The following is a 25445-nucleotide window of genomic DNA, read 5'->3' as shown; positions in this document are numbered from 1 at the left end:
GCTGACGAACCCGCTTTCGCAAACTTTTTTCTCAAAACCAGTTACAAATACAACGTCGCGTTTTTACGTGATCTTGTATTTTTGGTTCATGTTAGCCCGCTTGGCCAACTGTGCAACTGATAGGCAGTGTTGCCAACTTTTAAGTTTCAAAAAGCACCAAACCTTGGAAAAAAGAGCGTTTTACCGCACTATAAGCACTAAATTTTTTTTATCAAAGGATACTCTTTTTCATAACAGTTTGTGGTAAACAAAAGTAACAAAATAAACAATATTAATACACATTCATGCTTGCGAAACTGGTACATCTGGAGAAGGAACAATCGAATCGCAACAAACGAAAATGAATCTTAAAGGGGAAGAGTAATACTTAATGATACCCTAACCCTGCAAAAATCGCGACTACTCCATGCATGCGTGTAAAGAGTACTCCCTAAGGACCAAGGAGTACTCCAAAATTAACCACAATTCATATAAAAAATATGGTCCAATTAACATTGCGATGTCCTAGGGCAGGACCATATACTCCATCCCCGCATTACATCAGAGTAGCACAAAACTACTCCAACATAATAACAATAGCATTGTTGCTATGTTTTTTCGTTTGTACACGCTTTTGTTCTTCACTTCTCAAATACTTTTTCGAAATTAATAAAAACCAAGACAAAAATTAAAAATTATATGTTGCCTCTGACGGTATTCGAACCCGAACATGCTGGGAGCTAAGAACTAACAGCGAGCATCTCTACACGTTCAGCTACAGCCAGACATGCAAATGTGCTTTCAAATGCTCAACTTCAATCACGTGATTCAGTGATCGGATAACAAACAATAAGCTAGCGCAGAGACACCAGTTGGTCCGCTACAGCATGACAGAGGAACACTTTTGTAAGTACTCCAATTTACCACAAATAGACTACATGATCCAACGATTTTTGCAGGGAAGTAGAAATGAGCGAAACAATTTTTTGTCAATGTTATTGTGGCTTGTTAACATTTTTGCCCGTAGTCATAGTCAAAATAAAGTCGACTTTAAAGTTAGTTGCAGCTTTTTTGACAGATATCCCATTGAAAATTATGTCAAAAAGCTGCAACTAACTTTAAAGTCGACTTTATTTTGACTATGACTACGGCCTTTATTTTTAATATTTTTGTTGAGCTTTGTACAATTTCTGTTAAGAAAGAAACAAAGCTATTCAGTAGGACCGCGGCGAAAATCTAAACTCGCCTTGAACACCACCTTGTATAAATTCGCCTTGCTTCATTTGCTGACGGCGAAACAGTAATAAAAGAAACATTGAAAAAATATTAAATTGAAAAAATCTGTGTGATCAGGAAAAACTAGTGACAAAAGATTGTGGGAACGCGTTTTGCTGCTACAGAGGTACCTACCATATAAAAGCACGAAACAATATAAAATTTAACACTGGGTCAGCCAGAAATTCGCCAATTTTAGGCGGGTTATGGATGGTTTTGGGACCGGGATTGCGGCCTCAAATGAATCGCGATATTTAACAGCCAAAAAGGAAGACTTTGCCTACAAGGACACTTCTATTGTCGACAATTTAGTAAACAAGGACATTGATTCGATGTCGGATTGTGCAGCGGGTGTAGACGATTTACGGCAAGTGCATTTAGATGCACTACCAGATGAGATATTGGAGTTTATACTTACATATTTACCACCTTATAAAGATTTGAAATGCTGCAGTTTAGTCTGTAAACGTTGGAATTCTGTGGTGAAAAGTAAGTATTAAGTGCACCAAGGAACAATATCAAGATCATTCTTTATGTTTCACATTATAGATCTAATTCGTCGGTCCAAAATAAACCTTCATAAAGGGCTGCTAGACTACCGATTACGATGGGAAGTTTTTTCGCAGCAAACGGCCGCGAAAGTAGCTTCACGTAAAAATACATCAAATAATCTTACTGCACCTCTAACTACACCGCCCATAATCGCTGGCCGTTTCTCGCATTCTGCTGTTAGACATGGAAATTCGATGTATGTTTTTGGTGGTGGCTCATCCTCGGATACCACATTTAATGATTTGTGGCGTTTCGACTTGTCTGAAATGATTTGGGAACGTCCGTTATCAATGGGTTCGTATCCATCTCCAAAGGGAAGCGCCTCTATTGTATGCTGGGGTGAACAATTGGTATTATTCGGAGGATGGCGTTATCCATCCTTGCATCCACCCTACCAGCCTTGGTGCCTGTTTGACGAACTCCATTTCTACGATTTGAATAGTAATCGTTGGACATTAAGGATCACTTTGCCAAGCCCCCCTCCTATGGCTGGTCACTCGGCTAGCGTGCATGGCGATCGAATGGTTATTTTTGGTGGATACCAAATTGCAGACGGCGTGAATAGTAATTCTAATGAAACATGGTGCTTGGATCTGAACGAATTAAAATGGTGGCAGCCACGTTTTATGGGTAACACGAAGCCTCCTCCACGCTATGGCCAATTTCAGTTGCTTTTGGATGAGTGTCACCTGTTGATTGTTGGAGGTTGTGGTGGCCCAAATAGTGTATATTCGGACGCCTGGCTATTGGACATGTCGCAAGAGGCTTGGCTGTGGCGTGCCATACCGATACGCAACAAAAAATTCGGTGCAACGCACATGTGGTGTAATCCTGCCTGCAAGATTGGTTCAAAATTGGTAGTGCTAGGACCTACTCCTAATATGCCGCAGAATTTTCAAATGATGAAGCAAATGCGAGGTAATGTTGGTGGATTTAGACTACCGGGTGGTGGGCAGATAGGTAGGGGAGGAGGAGCCGTTGAGATGCCAGCACCTCGTTATGGTGCTGTGCAACAGCAGAATAATCGAAACAATCCTTTCGATCGACATCGACTTTTGGGTGGTGATTTGCAAATTGGTGCAGTTGCGCTAAATCAGCCTCCTCTTGCCCAGAGACTGCACCCACAACAAAGACTAGATAATGCACGATTACGTGGACCAGATGAGCAATATTTCGCCAATCGTCGCGCAATACTACAGCAAAATCAACATCAGGCTAATAATATTTTTAATAATAATAATAGCAATAATAATAATATTCAACCGCGTCGTGGTCGGCTTGGTGACTTACATGTCAATATATCGGCTTCAAATGTGGTGCCTATAGAAGAGCGTAATCAAAACCGTCCATCATGTTCGAATTCCGTAGTAGCATCCCCTTCTTCAGTTCCTACGTCAACACCGTCATCATCATTAAGTGCATCCGTATCCTGTATGAATGGGATTTCTTCCCCACGAAATGATAACGAGTCGAATTCGGCTAGAGATGTAGGGGTCGCAGTTTGTGTCAGTGGAAACAACTCTAATGACATAGAAGCGGCAAATCGTTTGCAACGAAACTTGGCATTGCGTTGTAGGGATAACGAACCTTTGTTGCCAAAACGTTTTGATGAATTGTTCGAAGTAAGTAAAAGTAGACTTAGTGGTCATATTTATATCATATGTAACGCCCTTAAAATATGTTTTAATCCGATTTACACTGTCATAACAAGCGTGTATGAAGAATTAGATTCGTGCTAATGGTATCTTCCGGACCGGAATAGGCATGTATCCGAGGGATGTCATTCGCACGAGTCTAATCCTCACTTGCTTGTTTCAATCGGATACGATCCGTGCCGCATCCGTCGCATACCGTAAAAGACATGATTAACTCGAGCGAATCCAAAGCTTTTAATAGGTGTACTTCTAAAACATATCAATGAGGAAACCAGTAGATTGGAAAAGATTGGTCTTTGGAAAGTTAATTTTAGATTTCGAATTCGGTTAGAATAATAATTAAGTAATTGTTAGCGCTTTCTTCTCGGAACACTCAAACTTAGATACATATACGTATGTCTGGATAACACATGTCTTTACGTCCGATTTACATATATGCACACAAATGTCCAAAAACATTCAAAAAATAGGCAAAGTATGTGTACCCTTGGTCAATGGAAAGTATTCTTTTTTAGAATTTTAGAGTTTATGTGTAAAATTTGTTGTAACAGCCCATTGGGTATTAAAGTTGTAAACTTGATCATTGCAACGTTACAAAGTTTTAAATTTCTCTAGGATCGACCATTTGTCCTAACTCGTGTTTGTCGAAATTATGCTTTGTACAAAGTCGCATTTGAAAACAACTACTTCACCAATATATTAGCTTCAGTATCTATTAAAAATCAGTGTTTTGAAGAATTTTAGTTTTTACATAGATTCATAACTATTCTAAAAAAAAAATTGTAGATAGGCTATATTAAGGTAACGATATGTAAATACATACCTTTTCCAAATTCGAAGTCCATAAAACAAAACAATTTATACCAAGAAAAATATTTCTTTCAATTGTTTATTAATTTTTGTAAATGATTTTGTATACGTTTCCCATGGTGGAATAATAACAAGGTGTTGTCAGTTACTTAACCTCACTTTTTCGGCAGGTCTATTCCGGTCACGCATTTTAAAGTAGTAGAAAAGGTATTAATTATTTACTACTTTTAATCCTTTGGTGGATACTATTTTAAATTAATTTTAATTTAGCTCAATATTATGACAACGCAGCAAAAGTTATCTTCTATATGTATATAAAATAATAGCCGTTTTCGTTGTTCGGAGTTAACTCAAAAACTACTGAATAGATTTCAGTCAAATTTTCAGATGTTAGCCCTTGCATATATGGTCCTATTATAGGCTACCAGAAAACTCGGTACGTGGCGCTGGGGTCGAGTTATTAAAAAAAAAATGTATTTATGAACCGATTACTTTTAAATTCAAAATGTAAGCTACCAGCATGATGGCAAAAACGTTTACCAAAAATAGACCTGCTAGGTGACGCGGGAGTCGAGTTATTTATAAAAGTCGTATTTATGAACCGATTTCTTTCAAATTTAACAGGTATAGTTTCAGCATAATGGAAAATACCTTTAACGAAAACGGAGCCGCTAGGTGGCGCGGGAGGCGAGTTATTTATAAAAGTTGTATTTATGAACCTATTTTGTTAATACACATTCGAAAAGTTTATTACTTTCATGATGATTTTTTTTCATTCGAAACATATTCAGCCTTATCATGAGTTGCATCTTCCCTGAACCGGTTCACTTTTCGCTTTTGGTTTCCATGGGGGAATCAAAATTTTCGCGTGAATTTTTTTTCGGGCAAAACTGAGGATAAGGAAGATTACATACATAAAATGATAGCCATTTCAGTTTTTCCGACTAAATTCAAAAACCACTCAATAGAGTCAAGTCAAATTGTCGTAGGTCCTATTATAGGCTACTAGAAAACACGCTGGTGGCGCTGGAGTGGAGCTACTTATAAAAGTCGTATATATTATCAGATTTCGTTCAAATTCTCAGCGTGACTACCTGTATGATGAAAAATTCCTTTGCTAAAAATGGACCCGCGGGAGTTTAGGTATTTAGAAAATCCGTATTTTTTATAAAATCTGATTGGAATTCATAATGCGTATTCATTTCATGACAAGCAAAGGTTTTGCAGAAAAGGCACCCAATGGATGGCGCTGCACCTGAAATATATAGAAGCCCCCACGGGGTTTGTTCTGCTTTGCCTATGTTTATCTTAGACGAATTTACTTTTCAGATGGCTAAATCAAGAATGCGTTAGGTATGCATATAAAGACCGTAACACTGTGTAAGCGTGATCTTGCATCTACCTCCGATTGACGAAGTTGCTCGAGGCGGCCGTTATTATAGCAGTAAGACTCAAAGAAACCAAATCATAAATACTAAGACGAATTGTAAAAGTGGCGAATTGACAAGGAAAGATTCGACCACATATGTCCAAGAAGGCACACGATAGGTATATCAATGGCTTCATTTGAACGATATTCATGAGATCACACGACTCATTTAGCCAATGTACGCGAAAAGTTTAGGACTGGTATGGGTTACATGGTACACCGGACCAATACTGAAGTTGCAGGATCATAGAAGAATATTACGCACGCTTGGCAGAGACCTCACAGGTGGAAATAAGACCATCGGTAAAACTCATGACATCGAAAGGGATTAGTATTCCATATGGTATCACAGCTTCAATTCTTGACCTATGTGTGAGAATGATTCTGCTCTTTATTCGTTTCAATTTTTGTATTGGCCAACGCAAAAACTCTTATTAGGCGCCGCGAAGCAAGCGGGCATTGGCTAGTTTAATATAAAAAATCGCCTTTCCATACGACTTTTGTGTACGTCTTTTTCTATTGATAACCACGATATCTTTTATCTTTTACATTTTGAGGACAAAAATTATACAAATCCATAAATTTTAAATATTATTATCGTTTTGAAAACACCAAGTTCTTTAAAAATCGCGATAAAATGAATTACTAAAATGGAACATATTAGATACTATTTCCCAACGAATAGTAGTATACAAATTAAGATCTGATCAGCACTGAAAATAAGCATGCCGATCTTGTCAAAATTACAACAAACACGTCGCTACTGACAGCACCTTGTTATTATTCCACCATGTACGTTTCCAAAATATTGGGGGCTTATATTCAATACCCTCTATCTGCAATTTTCACAAAAACTGCTTGGTGATGTTAGAACCCATCTGGGACTTACCTGCCATCACTGATGTTAATCCTAACTTTGCAATTTAATAGTGAACTCTTCTGTAAAGCGTTATGCAAGGTCAGCATTAATATCACCGATGACAGTTAAGTCTTAGGTGGATTTTAATATCAGAATCACATTTTTGTTAAAATTTCAGATGGAGGGTATTGAATATAAGCCCTCGATATGCTCAAATATTCCAAATATGCTCCCAACATTCTCAGTTTAGATACATAAACAGTAGGGCGGCTCGAAAATTTAATTTTTCTGTTGTTATTGTTGCTGTTGTAGCGGCACTACTACCCACCTATTTCGGTTCATCTCTCAATCATTGTCGCCAAGCTCAACTAACGGTAGGCCCAAGAAACGGGCTGTTTCAATAGGGTAGGGTCGAACCAAAGGGATAAGGGTGTTAGCAGAGTAGGATTGAGCAGACCATGCCGGGCACTCATGGATATTGAGGTCGAATCTGGACAGGTAGCTGTTAAGGCGGCTGCAGTATCCAGACCGTAACTGTGCCAGCCGGTTCTACGTACCGGAATGACTGGGGTTTTACCCGACCCCGTTAAGATCGGCGATACCATTCAATCATTTAAGTTTTCTGGGGATGAAGTTGCACACAACTCAGAACACAGCACTCCGGACAGCGTCCGGGTGTCTTCTGTTATCGCCAAAACATCACCTGCATGACGAGGCGCAAATGCTCCCCATAAGTGGGCACAACCCAATGCTCTGCAAGCAATTCTTAGTAGGGAGCCACAGACGTGGACACCCGAACATACGCTTGCAGAGTAGCCCTCGCCAAGACATGTCAGAAGGCATCTATACGAACTGACGGACGAAGTCCAGAGGTTCAAAAAGCAACCTCTGGACCCGACAGCATATCTTTCTAGCCCTGACCTGCATTCACAGGGAGTCAGTTTCAAGTTACGTAGACTCCAGGCCTGTGAATGCCGTTCTGGGCAAACAACCACCTGACGAGGATGAGACGGAGCTCCGTCTGCCTCGTGAGACTCGGACCACAATAGCCCTTCGCTCTGGCTACTGCAGCAGGCTGAACTCATACCTGAGCATACTAGATGCAGATATGCCCAATAAGTGTCCGGCATGCGGAGAGACACCCCACGACTCGAAATATCTTGTCGCATGCCCACAAAACCCCACACAGCGAACGCCCCTGTGGATAGACCGTATAGAGGCTGCACGCTTCTTGGGTCTTCCGTTAGTTGAGCTTGACGACAACGACTGAGATACATCCGATCTCGGCGGGGTTGTTGTAGCCGCTACAACAACTACAGCAACAAGAGCACTGGTCGAATAAGACCGATTCTTGTTAAAAATTCAGGGCTCAGCAAAAAGGTTTGGTGGATATTATTAGATAATGAATCTGTAAACGAAAACGACAAAGTCAAATATCATCTCTGGCAGCCCTTTAATTTATGGTTACTCTCAAACTCATCTGTTTTTCAACCAAATTGTAATTGTTGTGTTGATAATTGCACTGGTCTTTAGTCAAAAGGTGTCAAGAACAGCATTCATATTTTTGGGGTATATTTAGGTCCCTGGATCTAAATGTACTAATCTATTTTTAACATTTTTGCAAATTTGGGAATATTTTCGGGAGCTATAATAGGAAAACCTTTATTTTCAATCACCGTGGAAAATTTTCATGTTTGCAAATGAATATGGAAACACTGAACTAGCACAAATTGGACAAACACTAATTAGTTTACTTATTCAGCCCAATTATGAATATTCCCAGAGAGTTTGCTCTCCGGGAGAAAGAAATCCTCCAATAATTAACTCCCATGGAGTAGCATTTTCCCCGAAAATTTGGGAAATACGTACAATCAAGTCTATCATTCTACATGTTGTCTAAGTTTTGGTTTTTGTCGTCGCCTATTTGCCTCTACAAATGCATTGAAAGAATTAGGTATAATGAGAAATATACGGACAGAATAATATTGATTGCAGGATTTCAAAAGACTAAAAAGTAGAAAAAAATTATAGTTTAAAAAAACTAAAAACACGCTTTTGTTACAACAAGAACTAAAAAGTATAAAAAATTTATAGATATAGCAATTAATTTAATTTAACTTTTTAAACAAGGTTAAAATAGGATTAAAGTGATTGGCCCATAGTCATAGTCAAAATAAAGTCGACTGTAAAGATAGTTGCAGTTTTTTAACATAATTTTCAATGGGATATCTGTCGCTATACCTATAAATTATTTTATACTTTTTAGTTGTTGTTGTAAAATAGCGTGTTTTTAATTTTTTTAAAACTAAAATTTTATTGAAGAGTTTTGACGTACTGGTTCCGAAAATGATACTTAAAAGCCGCTAAACTATCGCGTTCACCTGTTTAGATTAAGTTTTTTACATTCAACAAGCTCAATAGAGCTTGAAGTTATAGCTGCTGTTTCGGAGATCACCACATCTTCTCATCAGACTTCTTCACTGGGATTCGATCCAACGATCCAACGACCCCAGCGTACAAAGCCAGTAGTCTATCCATTGAGCTGAGTTCGCCACGTAAACTGTTGTTGCTTTTGTCGATTCGTACAATTCGTCCTAATTTACGACTTACGCAATGAGGCTGAATAGTTATATTTTTAGAATGTTTAACTTTTAGGTGTGTTCGTCCTTAAGTTATTTGTTTTTGTTATTTATGGCCTTATAACAATTGTGTTCAACAATTTTTTTGAGCTTGAGACTGTTTTTAATGCAAATTTTTGTGGAAAATATAAAATGCAATACACATTTTGGCTTTGCTACTTCTGAAAAACTGTTCTGGTATTCAAAATAATGAAAACTGTGATTTCCGTAAGAAAAGAGCGTATATCTTGTAAATTTAAGGGGATATCAAAATTGCTTTCCATATCTACATACATTCATCAGGCAAAAGTACATTAAGTGCCATTAAAACATATTGAATTGTCCACTGGGTTATAGGTAATTTTGATCAATTTCGATCAATTTGTGAAAAATTTCATGAAAATGCCGAACTTTAGGGCCTTTGAGTAGGGATTTCAGTGGCAAAAATACACGATGTTTTTCTTTGATTCGATACATTGAAATGTACATCGATATTTTTCGATGCATCGAAGGCATAGTTGCCAACTTGGTGCTTTAAGCACTAGATTTAGTGCTTTTTGAAAATTAAAACGCCAAAAAAAAAATTATTTAGTGCCTAGTGCCTTTTTTACCTCCCTTTTATTAGCTCGGGATGTAACTATGTAATATTGATGCGCCTAAAAGACGCAGCGATTTCTAAGTTACATACCTGATGACAGTACGATTGGAAATTATAATAGCGAGGTTTTAGTTTTTTAAACTATAATTTTATTAGTGCTTTTTTTCTGGGTATGCAGTTACAGTTGCATGGCTATACTCAATGCCGACTCTTGCGTCCTCGTTCGCGCACTCTGGGCAACGTGAGCAACCCATGTGCGAGATGCGGTAACCAATCCGAGTGGAGCCTTGGTTCATGGCAGAAAGAGAGGGAGCTTCGGTGGGGCCACTCCGACTTATTCGGTTTAAGGGCTCACTGAAGTCTGCAGCGTCTGTTCACCAGTAGGTGCGACTGAAAGCGGGTGTCTGCTTGGAGCAAGCGGCTCGGTATATAAACGTGTATTTGGTTGCGAAACCACCCCCGTCCCAGCGATGGGTTGTGCGCTGGGTTTGGGACCCGCCACGTAAAAACCACTTCCAGTGAAGAAGCAAGGCAAAGCCTCCCCCCCTTATGATGACGACCACGGCAAACGTTTAAAGGACTACGATTTGAGGGCATGCACCTGGAATGTCCGGACCTTTAATGGGGAAGGTGCCTCTGCTCGGCTGGTTGATGTCCTCGTAAGGACAAAAGCTGACATCACCGCCATCCAAGAAATGCGTTGGACGGGGCAAGGCAAGCAATGTCTGGGGCCTTGCGGCGTCTACTACAGCTGCCATGTAAAGGAGCGCAAATTCGGAGTTGGATTTGTGGTGGGAGAGAGACTCCGTCGCCGAGTACTGTCGTTTACCCCGGTGGACGAGCCACAATCCGCATCAAACCGAGATTCTTCAACATCTCGCTCATCTGCGCCCATGCCCCGACGGAAGAGAAGGATGAGGCATCCAAGGATCTCTTCTATGAGGGCTTGGAGCGCACGTACGAGCGCTGCCCCCGTAATGATATCAAAATCGTGCTTGGCGACTTCAATGCCAGGGTGGGCAAGGAAGGGATCGTTGGAACCGCCGTCGGAAAATTCAGCCTCCACGACGAAACGTCCGACAACGGATTGAGGCTGATCGACTTCGCCGGGGCCCGAAACATGGTAGTATGCAGTACTAGGTTCCAGTATAAAAAGATCCATCAAGCTACGTGGCTGTCTCCGGATCGAAAAACGAGAAACCAAATCGATCATGTTGTGATAGACGGAAGGCACGCTGCCAGTGTTTTAGACGTGCGCACACTCCGAGGCACCGAGATACGCACCCGCCTCTGTGCAACAAAAAATGTGCGCCCAAATATGCAAGGAAAGCTTAACGTCGAAAAGCTGCAATCGCAACAGACAGCCAGCGCTTTCGCTACTCGACTCTCACACCTGCTCTCAGAGAGCACTCTTCAAAAAACCGACATATGCGAGCAGTGGAACCACATTTCCCGCTCATTAAGTACCGCCGCCGAAGAAGTAGTCGGATTTCAGCGAGCCCGAAAGAACATCTGGTACGATGAGGAGTGTCAGGAAGCTGCAGAGAAAAAAGATGCCGCCTACAGGGCTACGCTGCGATCGTGCGCAACGTGCGCTACGTGGGACCGCTATAGGGATGTGAAGAGCGAAGCGAGACGTACGTGCGTGCTAAGGGCTTGAAATGCTGGCCGACAGGAAGAATGCCCAAAAATTTTACCAGAGAGTTAGGCGATTTACGGAAGGTTTCAAGACCGGGGCGTACTCCTGTAAGCACAATAATGGCGACCTAGTAACTGATGTCCAGAGCGTACTTAAATTATGGAGGGAACACTTTCCGCCCTACTAAATGGTAGCAGCACGGAAAGTTGTGGAGAAGAAGAACCCGAGCCCGCAGTCGATGATGACGGCTTCGACGTTCCACCACCTGACTATGAAGAGGTACGTATAGCAATAACGCGGCTGAAAAACAACAAAGCTGCTGGAGCTGACAGCCTGACAGCTGTGCTATTCAAGTACGGCTGCGAGGAGTTGATAAGGTGCATGCATCAACTCTTGGTCAGAATATGGTCAGATGAACGCATGGGTGAACGACTGGAATTTAAGTGTGCTCTGCCCAATCCACAAGAAAGGTGACCCCGCCATTCGCGCCAACTACCGCGGGATCAGCCTTCTAAGCATAGGTTACAAGGTCTTATCGAGCGTATTTATTTATTTATTTATTTAATACGGTCGTATGACCTACATATATATACACATATCACAGATGTATAACAAAAATTAAAAAGTCCATATTTATTCATTAAAAGTAGGGATAGCGTAATGTTAATTTTCTTATACACTTATTTTAATTTTTCTTTTAATCTATGTGAAATATAGCTTATGCATATGTATCTAATAAACAATAATTATCTAAGAGTATCATATTTTCGGAACTTTCGGAATGGACGAGATTCCGAGCAGCACAGTACATATACTGGGCGTTTGAATAGGACTAGTTTCCAAGCCTCCTCTTCTCCATACCACTTTAGAGGCAGGCGCTCTGAATGGACGACATCCAGACTCATGCTGCTGTAACGCATGAAAGAACTAGTATTGTGTGAAAGACTGAAGCTCACCGTCAATGAACTGATTGGGGCTTATCAGTGTGGCTTTAGACCTAGCAAATCCACCATAGACCAGGTATTCACAATACGCCAAATCATGGAAAAGACCCGCGAGAAAAGGATCGACACTCACCACCTATTTGTCGACTTTAAAGCCGCCTTTAACAGCACTAAAAGGAGTTGCCTATACGCCGCTATGTCTGAATTTGACATCCCCTCAAAACTCATACGGCTGTGTAAAATGACGTTGAGCAATACCACCAGCTCCGTCAGAATTGGGAAAGACCTCTCCGAGCCGTTCGCCACTAAACGGGGGTTCAGACAGGGCGACTCCCTTTCATGTGACTTCTTTAATCTGATGTTGGAGAAGATAATAAGAGCTGCAGAACTGAACCGCTCAGGAACAATTTACTACAAGAGCGTGCAATTGCTGGCTTATGCCGATGACATCGACATCATCGGTAACAAAAAACGCGAAGTCTGTTCTGCCTTTTCCAAGTTGGATAGGGAAGCAAAGCGAATGGGTCTGGTGGTAAACGAGGACAAGATGAAGTATCTCCTGTTATCAAACAAACAGTCAGTACATTCGCGCCTTGGCACCCACGTCACTGTTGACAGTTACAATTTCGAGAAAGTAGAGAATTCCGTTTACTTGGGAACCAGCATTAACACCGATAATAATGTCAGCATTGAAATCCAACGCAGAATCACTTTTGCCAACAAGTGTTACTTTGGATTGAGTAGGCAATTCAGGAGTAAAGTCCTCTCTCGACGTACGATAACCACGCTCTATAAGTCACTCATCATGCCCGTGCTCGTATATGGCGCAGAAGCATGGACAATGACAACATCCGATGAGGCGGCTCTTGGAGTGTTCGAGAGAAAGATTTTGCGGAAGATTCACGGTCCTTTACGCGTTGGCGACGGCGAGTACCGCAGACGATGGAACGATGAGCTGTATGAGCTTTACAACGACATGGACATAGTGCAGCGAATTAAAATACAGCGACTCCGCTGGCTTGGCCATGTAGTTCGAATGGACACCGATGCTCCAGCTCTGAAAGTATTCAACTCGGAACCCGCTGATGGTAGCAGAGGAGGAGGGAGGCCCCCACTGTGATGGAAAGATCAGGTAGAGAAGGATTCGGCTTCACTTGGCGTTTCTAATTGGCGTCAGTTGGCACTGAGGAGAAACGACTAGCGTGCTTTGCTGAACTCGGCCAAAATCTTAGGCGGTTGCAGCGGCAAAAAAGAAGAAGAAAATTCCTCCGAGATAGGTAAAACCTGAAATATTTAAAGCTGTGGCAGCACTGAATTTACAAGAATCTACAAATTTAAATGCAGTAAAATATAACCATGACATTGGTTGGCATTCACAAGTCTAGAGTCTACATAACTCGAGACTGACTCCCTGTGAATGCCGTTCAGGGCCAGTCGGTAAGCTGACGGGTCCAGAGGTTGCTTGATGAACCTCTGGACTTCGTCCGTCAGTTCATATAGATGCCTCCTGACGTGCCTAGGCGAGGGCTCCTCTGCAAGCAGCTGTCTGTTTGGGTGGCCACTTCTGTGGCTCCCGATCAGGAACTGCTTGCAGAGCATTATGTTCTGCTCCTTTATGGGGAGCATTTGTGCCTCGTTGTGGAGATGATGTTCGGGCGACATCAGGAGGCCTCCTGTCGCTGTCCTGAGTGCGGTGTTCTGTACAGTCTGTAGCTTCGTCCACTGCGTTCTACTAGTCCCCGGCGACCACACTGGCGCTGCGTAGTTTAAAACCGGCCGGCCTATTGCCTTGTATGTCGCTCGCGATCTCGACGGTGCACGTTGTACCCGGCACAATTCAACAGAGTTGAATTGCTGTGCAACTTCGTCTCTTGGACCGCAGCTATCAATATACCATGCCGACACATGAAAACGGTTATCTCCTCAATCTTGCTCTGTAGCCCGTTGCAGTTATATTGAAGGAGCTTCATGTGGTTCGGGAGACGTGTCGTGACGTGGGGTGTAAGGGATGTATATGTTCTTACCACCGTTGGCTGTGTGCGCTGCTGTGATGGTTGCCGCCCTGTGGTGGTGGCGGGAGGCGTCGCAGTTGAGGTCTGCGACCGAGCAGCGCAACATGGGCCCTCGAAGTTCCCCGTCCAATCTCCAGTGGTACGCAGACCTGCGCATGCCCTAAAGTGGCACCAGCCACGGCAGGTGTTGCCCTTGACTGATGTCACATTACGGAATATCCTGGTCTGACATACCGTGCAGATTGTAGGAGGAACTAGGAGTGGTTGGCGGCGGCGTGTGGGTAGTGGTGCGGTTGTGTGTGTTCTGTGGTCTGTCGTGGCTGTGGTATGGTCTGTGGTGTTATTATGTTGTTGTGCTGTGGTGACTGTGTGGGGCTGCTCAGGTGGACTGAGGTTAGCCGTGGAGGCTGCTCTGTTTGAGCAGCAGGGGGCCACGTACAAGGTGGTCCACTGTCGATGTGTCCGTAGTCCTGAGCAGACTCTAAGGTGACTCCACCCCTCGCAGGCATTACACTTGACTGAGGTGGAGTTGTGGTGTAGTCGTCTCTGGCATACACAGCAGGTGTAGATTTCTGGCCCTGGGTTTGACTCGATGCCAGCCCTGAGTAGAAGAATACGTAGTGAATGTAGCCCTATGGACGAGCAACTTCTGAGATACTTCGCCGACCTAAACGGGGTTAGATCGCCGAAACAACAGCCCTTGGTGGTTAAATAATCATTTTTAGTGGTGGGCGAGTCCGAGATGTTTAAATGATCGAGATAGTACATTCAATTCGCGTAGATTTTTGAGAACTTTTTTCGTTGAAGGTGTTGCACTTTTTCTTCCATACTGAAATTTTTGTACATCCAATTTGTAGAAAGAAAATGCAAAAAAATATTAAAAATCAACATGAATTCTTAGCTGCACTTTCACTTTATATTACTGAATCGACTATAAAACTGCATACCATCAGTTGGTGTCGAACACTCATGCGGTGAGGATGTGAGGTGTGTCAATTACTTCTATTTCTGCAGGATCGTCATTAGGTAAATTGCATTTCCAAAGATTTTTTCAAAATAAATAGCGATGAGGAATATTTCACCCGCCGGTGATAAGAAATCGCAATCACCATAACGCACATCACTAATATTACTGTTCACAATCACGTTTACATTCAAAATTAGAATTCATAATTTCGTTTTGTAGCAAATTTGAAATATAGGTATATTCATTTACTTAAATGTAAACGGATTAAGAATCAAAGTGCTAGAAGAGATTTGAGCGTTTGGTACAAACAGTATTTTTGATGTTGAAATTGTTCTTAAAATCGGCAAATTGTACTTTTGTATTTTTTAAAATGAAATGTACTGTAAAAAGTACAATTGTACTTAAAATATCAACACTGTTTCACTGGCGTGACAAAGTACTTGCTGCAGCGATGCCAGATTTGAGCGTACCCAATTTTTTTCGATAATAACTCATGCGAGGGATTTGGGTATTGGGCATTTTACAAGCCTATTAGGAAGTATACATATCTATGTTCGTATAGAATAGTAGCTTATGTCGGAAGACTGGCTTTAGTATAATGAACCATTCGCAGCATACTATTGCGAAAGACTCACTGGCGCCGAGTCGTTGAAGAACTCTTGGAAAATAAACGTAAAAGAGGCAGTTGCGATGCTAGCAAGTCAATATTCGTATAAAGTCTCATAAAAAAATTACTTGTGGTTTAAAGAATATAGGAAATGGTACATTTTACTAAAGCCAGCCTCCCGACATAAGCTACAATTTCATACGAACACAAATATATTCGTCTACAAATAATGTTGATTATATTAATTAAGTCCTAAGATAAGTTTGTGAATCTTATCAGTGTTCTATGTAAGAACCAAAAATCAATCCCCTCGCCAATTAGAACTTTTGCTTTAAAAGAAAAATATACATAGCGCATTTACTCAATACTTGGTCTGGCATCACTCATGCTCAAAGCATTGATGTGCTCAGCTCACTTTTGCCAAGGTCGTGCGTTTTGCAATAAATTTAGTGCTTTTGGGAAACCAAAAAGCCAAAATAATTGGAATTCAATGCTTGGTGCGTTATTTAGTGATGCTTTTTTAATTTAAGCACACCGAATGCATAGGTACATATGTATGTATGTATACACTATACACTAATATTCTACATTAAGATGGAATTCATTTACTGAATAAAATGTGAGGAATAGGTAAATTAAATATGTTTTGCTTTGTTATAAATGTATTGAAATTAATTTATTAATAAAAACGTGAGGAAATGGATATGTATATACACTTTTTACTGAATCAAAAAAATTATTAAACATGATAATAAAAACTTGACGCTTTTGTTTTGGAAAAATTGGCTTTTTCTGGTGGCCTGATGCCACACTGGCTCAGCTGTCGCAAAAGTACACATACATACACGCATTTTTACTTGAAAATAAGTTTGTAGTGGTTAATATGTATACGTTGCCATCTCCGTACAGCTCACTTCACCTCGAAAAATTTTGTGTATTGATTTATGTATGTATTCTTGTAAATATTGTTAATTTTTTGCTTTTGTTAAATACAAACTGTTATGAAAAAATCATCTTTTGATTAAAAAAAAATTGGTGCTTTTAGTGTGATAAAACGCTTTTTTCCAAGTTTTTGGTGCTTTTAGAAAATCCAAAGTTGGCAACACTGATCGAGGTGCAGACACATATATGTAATACTTCTATATTGCTAGTACAATATGACCACAATGAGTGTTCAATTCGAAATTGATTGTAGAGTTATACGTGTATATTTGTAAACTACTACATAGAGGCTGAATTTCTTTATTCATTCTGAACGTTTGGAATAAACTTTTTTGTTTACTTATTCTTTAGAACGTACCTGAAGATATGTTAACGTATATTTCAAACACATTCTGTTTATTCCGGCTGTGAAATGAGATTATCCGGAATGAAACGCAGCCAGAATGAAGTGCCATATCATAACAGGGGTGGTTCAGTGAATTCAAAAAACAAACACAAATTTGAGGGTCTCATGTTTACTTCAGCTGCAATGTATATCGAGCCCTGGACGCGAAAATAAAGTAAGCGAACTTTTTTCAAAATTTAATTTTGATTCATAAATGCTCTTAGATCACCTGCATCAAAAAGTAATTAAAAAATAAAATATATACATTACTTTAGCGGTTAGTGCTCGATATGTCGACTTTCTCCAATGATCTTCGTTATTTGGAAATCCGAAAAATTGGAAGATAGAAGATCTTTTCCTAACCAAGACAAAACTTATTTACATATAAAGTAGTGTAGTATTTTATATGTTGTCCGAATTCAATAAAGCATGCTATTCGATTCCATTCTATGCTAATTGACGCCAATTGGAAATGCCAGCTGATGCTAAGTCCTTCTCCAACTGGCCTTTTTATCCTCTGCCACCACCAACGGCCGCAGCGTTTCTCATAGATTTACAAAAATTGTATTTTTTGTTAATTTTTCATATGAATTGTTTTTAACTAAGAATTTGTGAAGCCGCTCCTGAATTTTCAAAAGTAAAATTGTCATTTTGAGTACATTCTCTTATCGGATCTCTCTTTCTTTTTTCAATATTTCGGCACTCTGATGTTGGGGAATATATTTTGAATGTTCTAGCAATATAGAAGTATTACATATATGGGCATACATCAATACAACGATTTGCATAGGATTTCTGAGATAATGTTTCACAACAAAATATGTTATTAGCACAATTGTACAAAATTTGAAATAAATATACTGAGCTAATTATTTGGGTGGGGTTTAGTAGCGCCCCCAACTATTTCGGGCTATTCCGTCCAAAGGGGTGGCCCGATCCAAAAAAAAAATTCCACACACTTGTAGTCAAGGGTCTACACATTATTTTAACACCCGCTTTTGCAATTTTTGGTCACTAATTTATTTACAAATTGGGTTTGAAATATGCTCTTTTTTGTAAAATTCGGAAATTAGCGTACATTTATCACTCCTATTCTCCTTAAAGCAGCCACTTCACCAATATATTTTTGTATTCCCCTTCACTTTACACTTTACTCGATTAGTTATAACTTTCTTTACGACTTTAATATTAACCAATTAATCACAATTCATTAAATAAAAACACATTCAAAATTACGTCTGACTTCGGTTGCATATGCAAATTAAATGGCGGAGTTCAGCTGTCAAACTCCAAAATATGCAAAAGAATGAGAGACAAAAGGAGATAGGATATAACCCAGTAAGCATTGAAAATATACAAAGGTGTTCTCTGCAAAATGTGTCCACCTTCTTTTCTTCGCAAAACAGAAAGAGGATTCTATTTTGTGAGGGTTATAATCCCTAAGTGCGGCCGAAGGCCGCCTACGCAGAAAGGTTTTCTCTGCAAAAGCTGTTGAGCTCCTTTTCTTCGCAAAACAGAAAGTGAATTCTATTTTGTGAGGGTTATAATCCCTAAGTGCGGCCGAAGGCCGCCTACGAAGAAAGGTGTTCTCTGCAAAAGGTGTTCAGCTCCTTTTCTTCGCAAAACAGAAAGGGGATTCTACTTTGTGAGGGTTTTAATCCCTAAGTGCGCCTACGCAGAAAGGAATTCTACGCAAAAATACATTTGTTAAAAAGAAATTTTTTTTTATAAAAACCTGTTTTTTCTATTTTTAATTAACTTTTTATTCTTTATTGCCCGATATCTAATTTGGCATAGTTTCTTTTATTAAAAAATCCCACGGTTTCTGTTAGTTGGGTCCACTTCAAACTGCCCAGTTTGCCTAAGAAAATTCCGTGTTTCCCCCTTTTTCAAACGGTTCCCTAGGGACCTGTGGGAGGAGCTCAAGGGGGGGTACGCCTTTTTAGAAAGTGGTGACTGTCCCCTTTCTAGTGGGGGAGGGGGGTTTGGAGGTCCCCCACCAAAGGAACATTGCTAGGGGAAGTCTTGCTTTGTAGCATAACAAGAAATAATTTAGGGCGGAGTGGTTCGTAGCAAAATTTTCGAAGAAATGGCGAACGAACTGTACGAACTGACGGACGAAGTCCGGAGGTTCATCAAACAACCTTTGGACCCGACAGCCTATCGACAGGCCTTGAACGGCATTCACAGAGAGGTAGTCTCGAATTATGTAGACTGCCGACCTGTGAATGCCGTTCTGGGCACACAACCACCAGACGTGGACGAGACAGAACTTCGTCTGCCTCGGGAGACTCGGACCACAATAGCCCAACTGCGCTCTGGTTACTGCAGCCGGTTGAACTCATACCTGAGCAGAATTAACGAAGATGTTCTGAACGAATGCCCGGCAAGCGGAGAACGCTCCATGACTCACAGCATCTCTTCGCATGCCCACTGAACCACACCCTACTGACGCCCCTGTCCCTACGGGCAGACCCCATCGAGGCTGCACGCTTCCTGGGGCTACCGCTAGTAGAGCTTGACAACGATTGAGGGACTAACCGATCTCGACGGGGTTGTTGTAGCCGCTACAACAACAACAACAAGCTATATACCTAAAATTACGTTTGACCCTCCCAATTTTCAAAAGAAAACAGCGATATGTACATAAGCATGAAGCTCTTTGAAATAAAAAAATATGTGGATATATTTTTTGTATTTTTTAAATAACACAAAATATAACAGATTTCTGATTAATCATAAATTGTTACTCTTTAAAGAATTAGGCTTCGATTAATCAGCTTGTATGGTTAATTAATTAATCACACATCCCTAGTATTTAAAAATGTATAACTACGTATGTATGTATAATTGGGAAGAAAAACATGTGCACATATGTATGTAGATATATTATGTATATCATATATCATATTTTCAGGATCCTTTCAGGATGGCAGCATTTAACGTACAAACCAAACCTCGCAGCGTTTCAAAAGATCACAATGAGCGTATACGTCGTATGGAAGAAAAGATGAATGCTTTGAGAAACTCGCGGCGTAGCGCAATGATTGGTGAACCTAAAGCAATAAAAGAGCCCTCTCCAAAACGAATCAAGAGAAACGTTCTTTCCTTATTCGTATGTGATCTCTCAGCGGCAATGGATAAAGAAGATCCTCATTTACAATGGGTGGAATATAAAAATTACGGTGTTATACCCGGAGCCCCTGAAAGGTTAATATTATCAACAATGGTTGCTGGGCACGGTGAATTGATACTGTTTGGAGGTGTGCATAAAGAGACTTTGGGAGAGATTACACATCAGGTTTCGAACTCGGTTCATTTCCTAAGCGCACCGCGCGAAATAATTTAAGCTATCTTAAAGGTAAATATGGGACAACAAAAAAAACTTACTTCAATCCTCGTATTAAATTAAGTGCAGTACGAATGGGGAATACAAGCCTGTATCTTACATATTTATGTATATATCGCACATTTAATAACAAAGATATTTATTTAAAAATTTTAATTTAGTTACTCACAAACACAGTTTTACGCCGACTACGAACGGCAAATGGATATTATGAGAGCTGTTTCATAGCAGAAATACACTCAGTCTTTTGCTGTTGCTGGTCGAGTGACGACCGCTATTAGAAAAACCTTTCCTAATTTAGATGTTGGTTGTGCCAGGGATCGAACCCAGGTGCTACGGAGTGGTAGCACAGAGGAGTGAACCATTCAGACACAGCGGCCGCCGCAATTCATATGGGCAAATCTTAAAAATAGGTACACTCACAAAAAAAAAAATATTTTTAAATTTTTGAGCGCATCTATGTTTTATATATCATTTTATTCGTATTCAGTAAATAAATCGATTAATATAAGTGTAATTCATTTTCTTCAAGTGCTTCAAAAGTTAGACGAGGAATAAACATGAAATAGAAAACAAAAGAATAAGCTGGGTTCAAATTACGTTGTTCAAGTTGTAAATTTTGAGAAAAGATTTTGAAAGTTGAACTCACTTAATTGGGACATTCTAAATTGAACGGCATCCCCCGTTTTACCAGATTTTTTCCGGTTTTCGAGATAACGGTTTTTGAAAATTTGATTATATTTTAACTATTTTAGAAATAACTCCCTCAGTTTTGAAGTAATTCTACTAAAATTTTGCACATAACGGGATTTTTTATATTATCTTAATTATTCCTTAAAATTGTCGAAATGGGTGCACTTTAAAGTATAGCTCCAATGCAACTGATTACTCAGATATGTGATTTTGCGCTATAACTCTAACTTCATATCTGAATAATAAATTGTATGCGTGCTATATGTTAAAGTGAACCTATACTAATTTTTACCTGCTTAATTGGAGGAGTTATAACGCAAAACAACGTCTCTGGACAATCAGTTGTATGGGAGCTAGATTTTAGAGTGAACCGATTTCGATGATTTTATGAGATAGGGAAGGAAATATTAAAATACAAGCGTGTGCAAAATTTTAGTAAAATATCTTCAAAACCGAGGGAGTTTTTTATAAAATAGTTTAAATTTAAGCAAAGTTTCAAGTACCGCTATCTCCAAAAGTGGAGATAATCAGGCAAAACTGGGGACGCCATTGAATTTAGAAGGCACCAATTAAGTGAGAGCAACTATCAGAACCTTAAACCTTATTAAAAGTACTAAATCGGGGTTTTTACACACTTCTAGAGAACATTTTTTTTAAGCATTTTACAGTTATATGCAACGTTATAAGGACTAGCAGTTATAAAAATATTTAGATCGTTTCGACGTGTTTTCCAAGTGTGCCTTCAATTAAGATATTTTTGGAATAAAAATTGCGCTCAAAATCGCAGAATATTTTATCTTTAAAAGTTGGTTTATTCTGAAAGCACACCTCTTGCGAAGATATCAAATTATTCGTAATTGTTTGTAGAATACAGTACATACTTAAAAAGTTCTTAAAATTAAATGCTTCAAAAACTATACGCGATAAACCGATAATTTTGAAAATTGTGGAGTTACAGACTTTGTGTTACTTGCCATTTCGTTATTTTTTAATGCATATGAAGTATACACATAAGTGCTAAATGGCCATTAAATTTCAAATCAGAATATGGTGTGCTTCAAAAGTTATGACATAATTAATTTTGCTCCTCCTAAAAATTACATAAAAAATTCACTTGTTTTCATAATTTTTTTAAATTTAAACACCTATAATTCAAAAGTTATGCAGCAAATTGATCCAAATTTTTTTTAGGCTTCAAGTATACGTTAATGAATTATATCCAAAGGCAACCAGCTTGATATAGTTTCTAACAGTGAAAATAAAGCGAAATAGCACCAAGGTTACCTGTTTTTTAGATTTGCCCACATTGTTGACATAAAAAAATATATAAAGACACATATCTTTGCCATTTTTGGGAAGTTTAGTAATCTGTTTGACTAAGCAAGCTTACTAATTGTTTGATGAAATCTCCAAAAACGTAAGTTTTGAATTAATTCTGTATATTATTAAACGTGCGATATAATTTTATTATTGAATCCATTGCTTGCTAATTTATGAAATTACTAATGAAAACAGCACATTTCTTTAACGTTTTTGTTTATTTTTCCAGAATAAAAGACATAAAACATAATTGTGCTGGTAACTGCTGTTCGATTCTTGTTTAAAAGGTCTAAGTGATATAACTGATAATTTTCTTAACCATTTTAAGAATATCTAACTGTAATAGAATTAAGAGCGTTTCACTAAGGAATATTTGAAATGTGTAATATTTAAAGAATATACAAATATGCTGCCAGGAAACCGCATACTAAAACCAATATCTCATTGCATGATATAAGGCAATGTATGTAAATAGTGGCACATTTGACAATTGTTTCGTCCACCAAAGTAATTAATAAAAATTAAACAGTGAATTTAAAAATAATAACAATAAAGATCTAATCGATTCGTTTGAGATTACATTTTGATCCCCTGTGTAAATGAAATTGGCTTAATTACTGGTATTAAATATTATTGTATTCAAATTGTAACGTTTCAGTTTCCTTTGAATATAGCCAATAAAATAGTTTAAACTTAAAATGTTTAAAGGCTCTAATTGGAAAGGTTTTATAAATCTAGATATTTCTTGTAGCTTCGCCCGCAGCAGCCATTGAGAGTCAATTTCTATTTTTGCAGTAAAGCAAATCAGGGCTATCACTGAATCCATCGTAGGTTCGATTTTCGTGAAATCTACGAAAGTACTAGGTAGATATTAAATTGAGGTGTGCACCGCGACCTGGTGGTCTATTGTACCCTCTGCTCTTCACAATACTTCTTCTAAACCTACACTGAGAAAAGAGTTTAGTTACGTCAACTAAATATGTTTTCCTCAACACATGATTTGGTTATAGTTACATTATTTGGTTTTAGTTACCAAATCATGTGTTGAGACCAGGGTACGAAAATAAACTACAAAACAATTCCCATTTGCTCATCGATCATCATATCATTTGTGGTTTTGTACAGTTTTGTACATAGTCAGAACAATTTGTAAGATTCACTGTCATTTTCCCCAACGAGAAACGTTTGCTTTTCGTTTGTGACAATTGTTGTTTTATACGTATGCGAACGTTTCACCCTGCAAACCAAAGTTCCCGAAATCTTAAGGAAATCGTTAGGAGCATCTCATTTCTGTAACGTTTTTTTTTACGAATTTTCAAAGAAAATTATATGAAGTGGTTGGCACGAACTCGTAAAGAAATTTCTGTACGAAAAATAAAGAAAATACTGGAAAAAATCTGAAAGATATTCTTCACATAGCACCATTACTTTCGTTGCTTCACAGATTTTCTTCCGAAATTTCGTAAAAGAATGGAAGTGTGCGTAATTTATTTCATTTTAGAAAATTCGGCAAAAAATCGAATTAAATCTTAACGAATTCTTTAAAATTTCTTTACAATTACGTGATTTTTTTTTTGTAAATTTTCATATCCAATTCAATTAAAAAACATTTTTATTTTTTTTATTCATTTCAGCCATTCGCTTTGTATTTAGTTATTGCATATATGTATATACATACATATATTTTTCTCTGCACGATTCATTTCGTTTGTTGTTTGGTCTGTAACTACTAAACTACTATAGTGTACTATCGCCAAAGTGAACTCAGCCGTTTTGTTTTCGTATTGTACCGAACTGTTGAAGTAATAAACGAAACTAAATAGTAACGTACAACATAGTTTATTTTCGTACACTGGTTAAGACAAACATATTTTGCATATTTCTTTCTCAGTGTAAGAAAGTTCAATAGTGCTTTCGGGGATAGGGAGTGAATGTGCTTAAGTTGTGGCCACACTGAGCCTAAACTTCTCTCACGTCCAGCGTTGCCGAATTGACGATTTCATCGTCATTTTGACGTTTTTTTTTTAGCTCAATGACGTTTTGACGATTTGTCCCCGCGAAATGACGATTTTTTTATTTTAGTACATATGTATGTATGAACAAAAATTGTTAAAGGAAAACGTAGACCAAAATACAACCATGCATTTATCTAGTCTTGTTCTACAGCCGTGCTTTTAGTTATATTTAGTTTATTCTAGAATTGTAACCAAATCGTAAATTTTCACTGCTGATACTCATTTGAAAGAGAAAGAAAAAATAGGAGAGAGAATTTTTTCAATTAAGATAATCAACCTTATCATGAGTTTAATTTTCCCCGAACCGGTTCACTTTTCACTTTTGGTTTCCATGGGTTTTCTATGGGTGGATGACAAATTTTTGGGTAAATATTTTTTAAGTGAAACTCAGGATAAAGCAGAATCTATCAGTTAAGAAATGCTCCCGTTACACTTTGAAACTAGATCAAAATCTTTTAAGAAACCTCAAACAAGTGGAATTAAACAATTTAAAAGCAGTTGTGTTTTAAATTATAATTTTAAATTGTTGTTATCAATTACAAATTAACTTTTTAACCGAGTTGTAAGCTGTAAAAATTTGAGAATGGAAACACCCAAACTGTAGAAGTTACGGTTTTTTTTTATACCTGCGTACATAAAGTTTATACTAACCCTCATTTTTTATTTTGATTTTGTTTTAACTTCATCATGTTTGATTTTTATTTTTTTCAACGTGAATAGTTGTCAGACTTTATGGCGTACGCTGTAAAAATTTGAGAATGGAAACACCAAAACTGTAGAAGTTACGAGTTTTTACA

The 25445-nt window shown here is 38.8% G+C and overlaps 1 protein-coding gene across 2 annotated transcripts; it reads left to right on the top strand.

Annotated features, from left to right (window-relative positions):
• The first annotated feature begins 1263 nt into the window (after positions 1–1263).
• On the top strand, positions 1264–23201 carry LOC118744894. Of its 2 annotated transcripts, none has more exons than XM_036478315.1 (5): positions 1264–1381; positions 1437–1743; positions 1804–3428; positions 20189–20632; positions 22863–23201. In XM_036478315.1, exons 2-4 carry the CDS (start codon positions 1461–1463, stop codon positions 20618–20620), a joined length of 2340 nt encoding a protein of 779 aa, XP_036334208.1. In that variant the 5' UTR covers positions 1264–1381; positions 1437–1460; the 3' UTR covers positions 20621–20632; positions 22863–23201. The 2 variants fall into 2 exon arrangements, with proteins under 2 accessions (XP_036334208.1, XP_036334206.1); XM_036478313.1 differs by having other exon boundaries at positions 1433–1743.
• The last annotated feature ends 2244 nt before the right edge of the window (positions 23202–25445 follow it).

Source organism: Rhagoletis pomonella, unplaced genomic scaffold (genome assembly GCF_013731165.1).
Source record: "Rhagoletis pomonella isolate Grant_MI unplaced genomic scaffold, Rhpom_1.0 Rhpom_scaffold_00008, whole genome shotgun sequence".
In the NCBI taxonomy this organism is placed as follows: domain Eukaryota; kingdom Metazoa; phylum Arthropoda; class Insecta; order Diptera; family Tephritidae; genus Rhagoletis; species Rhagoletis pomonella.
The sequence above is the reverse complement of the archived record's forward strand: the minus strand, read 5'-3'. Positions and strand labels throughout refer to the sequence as shown.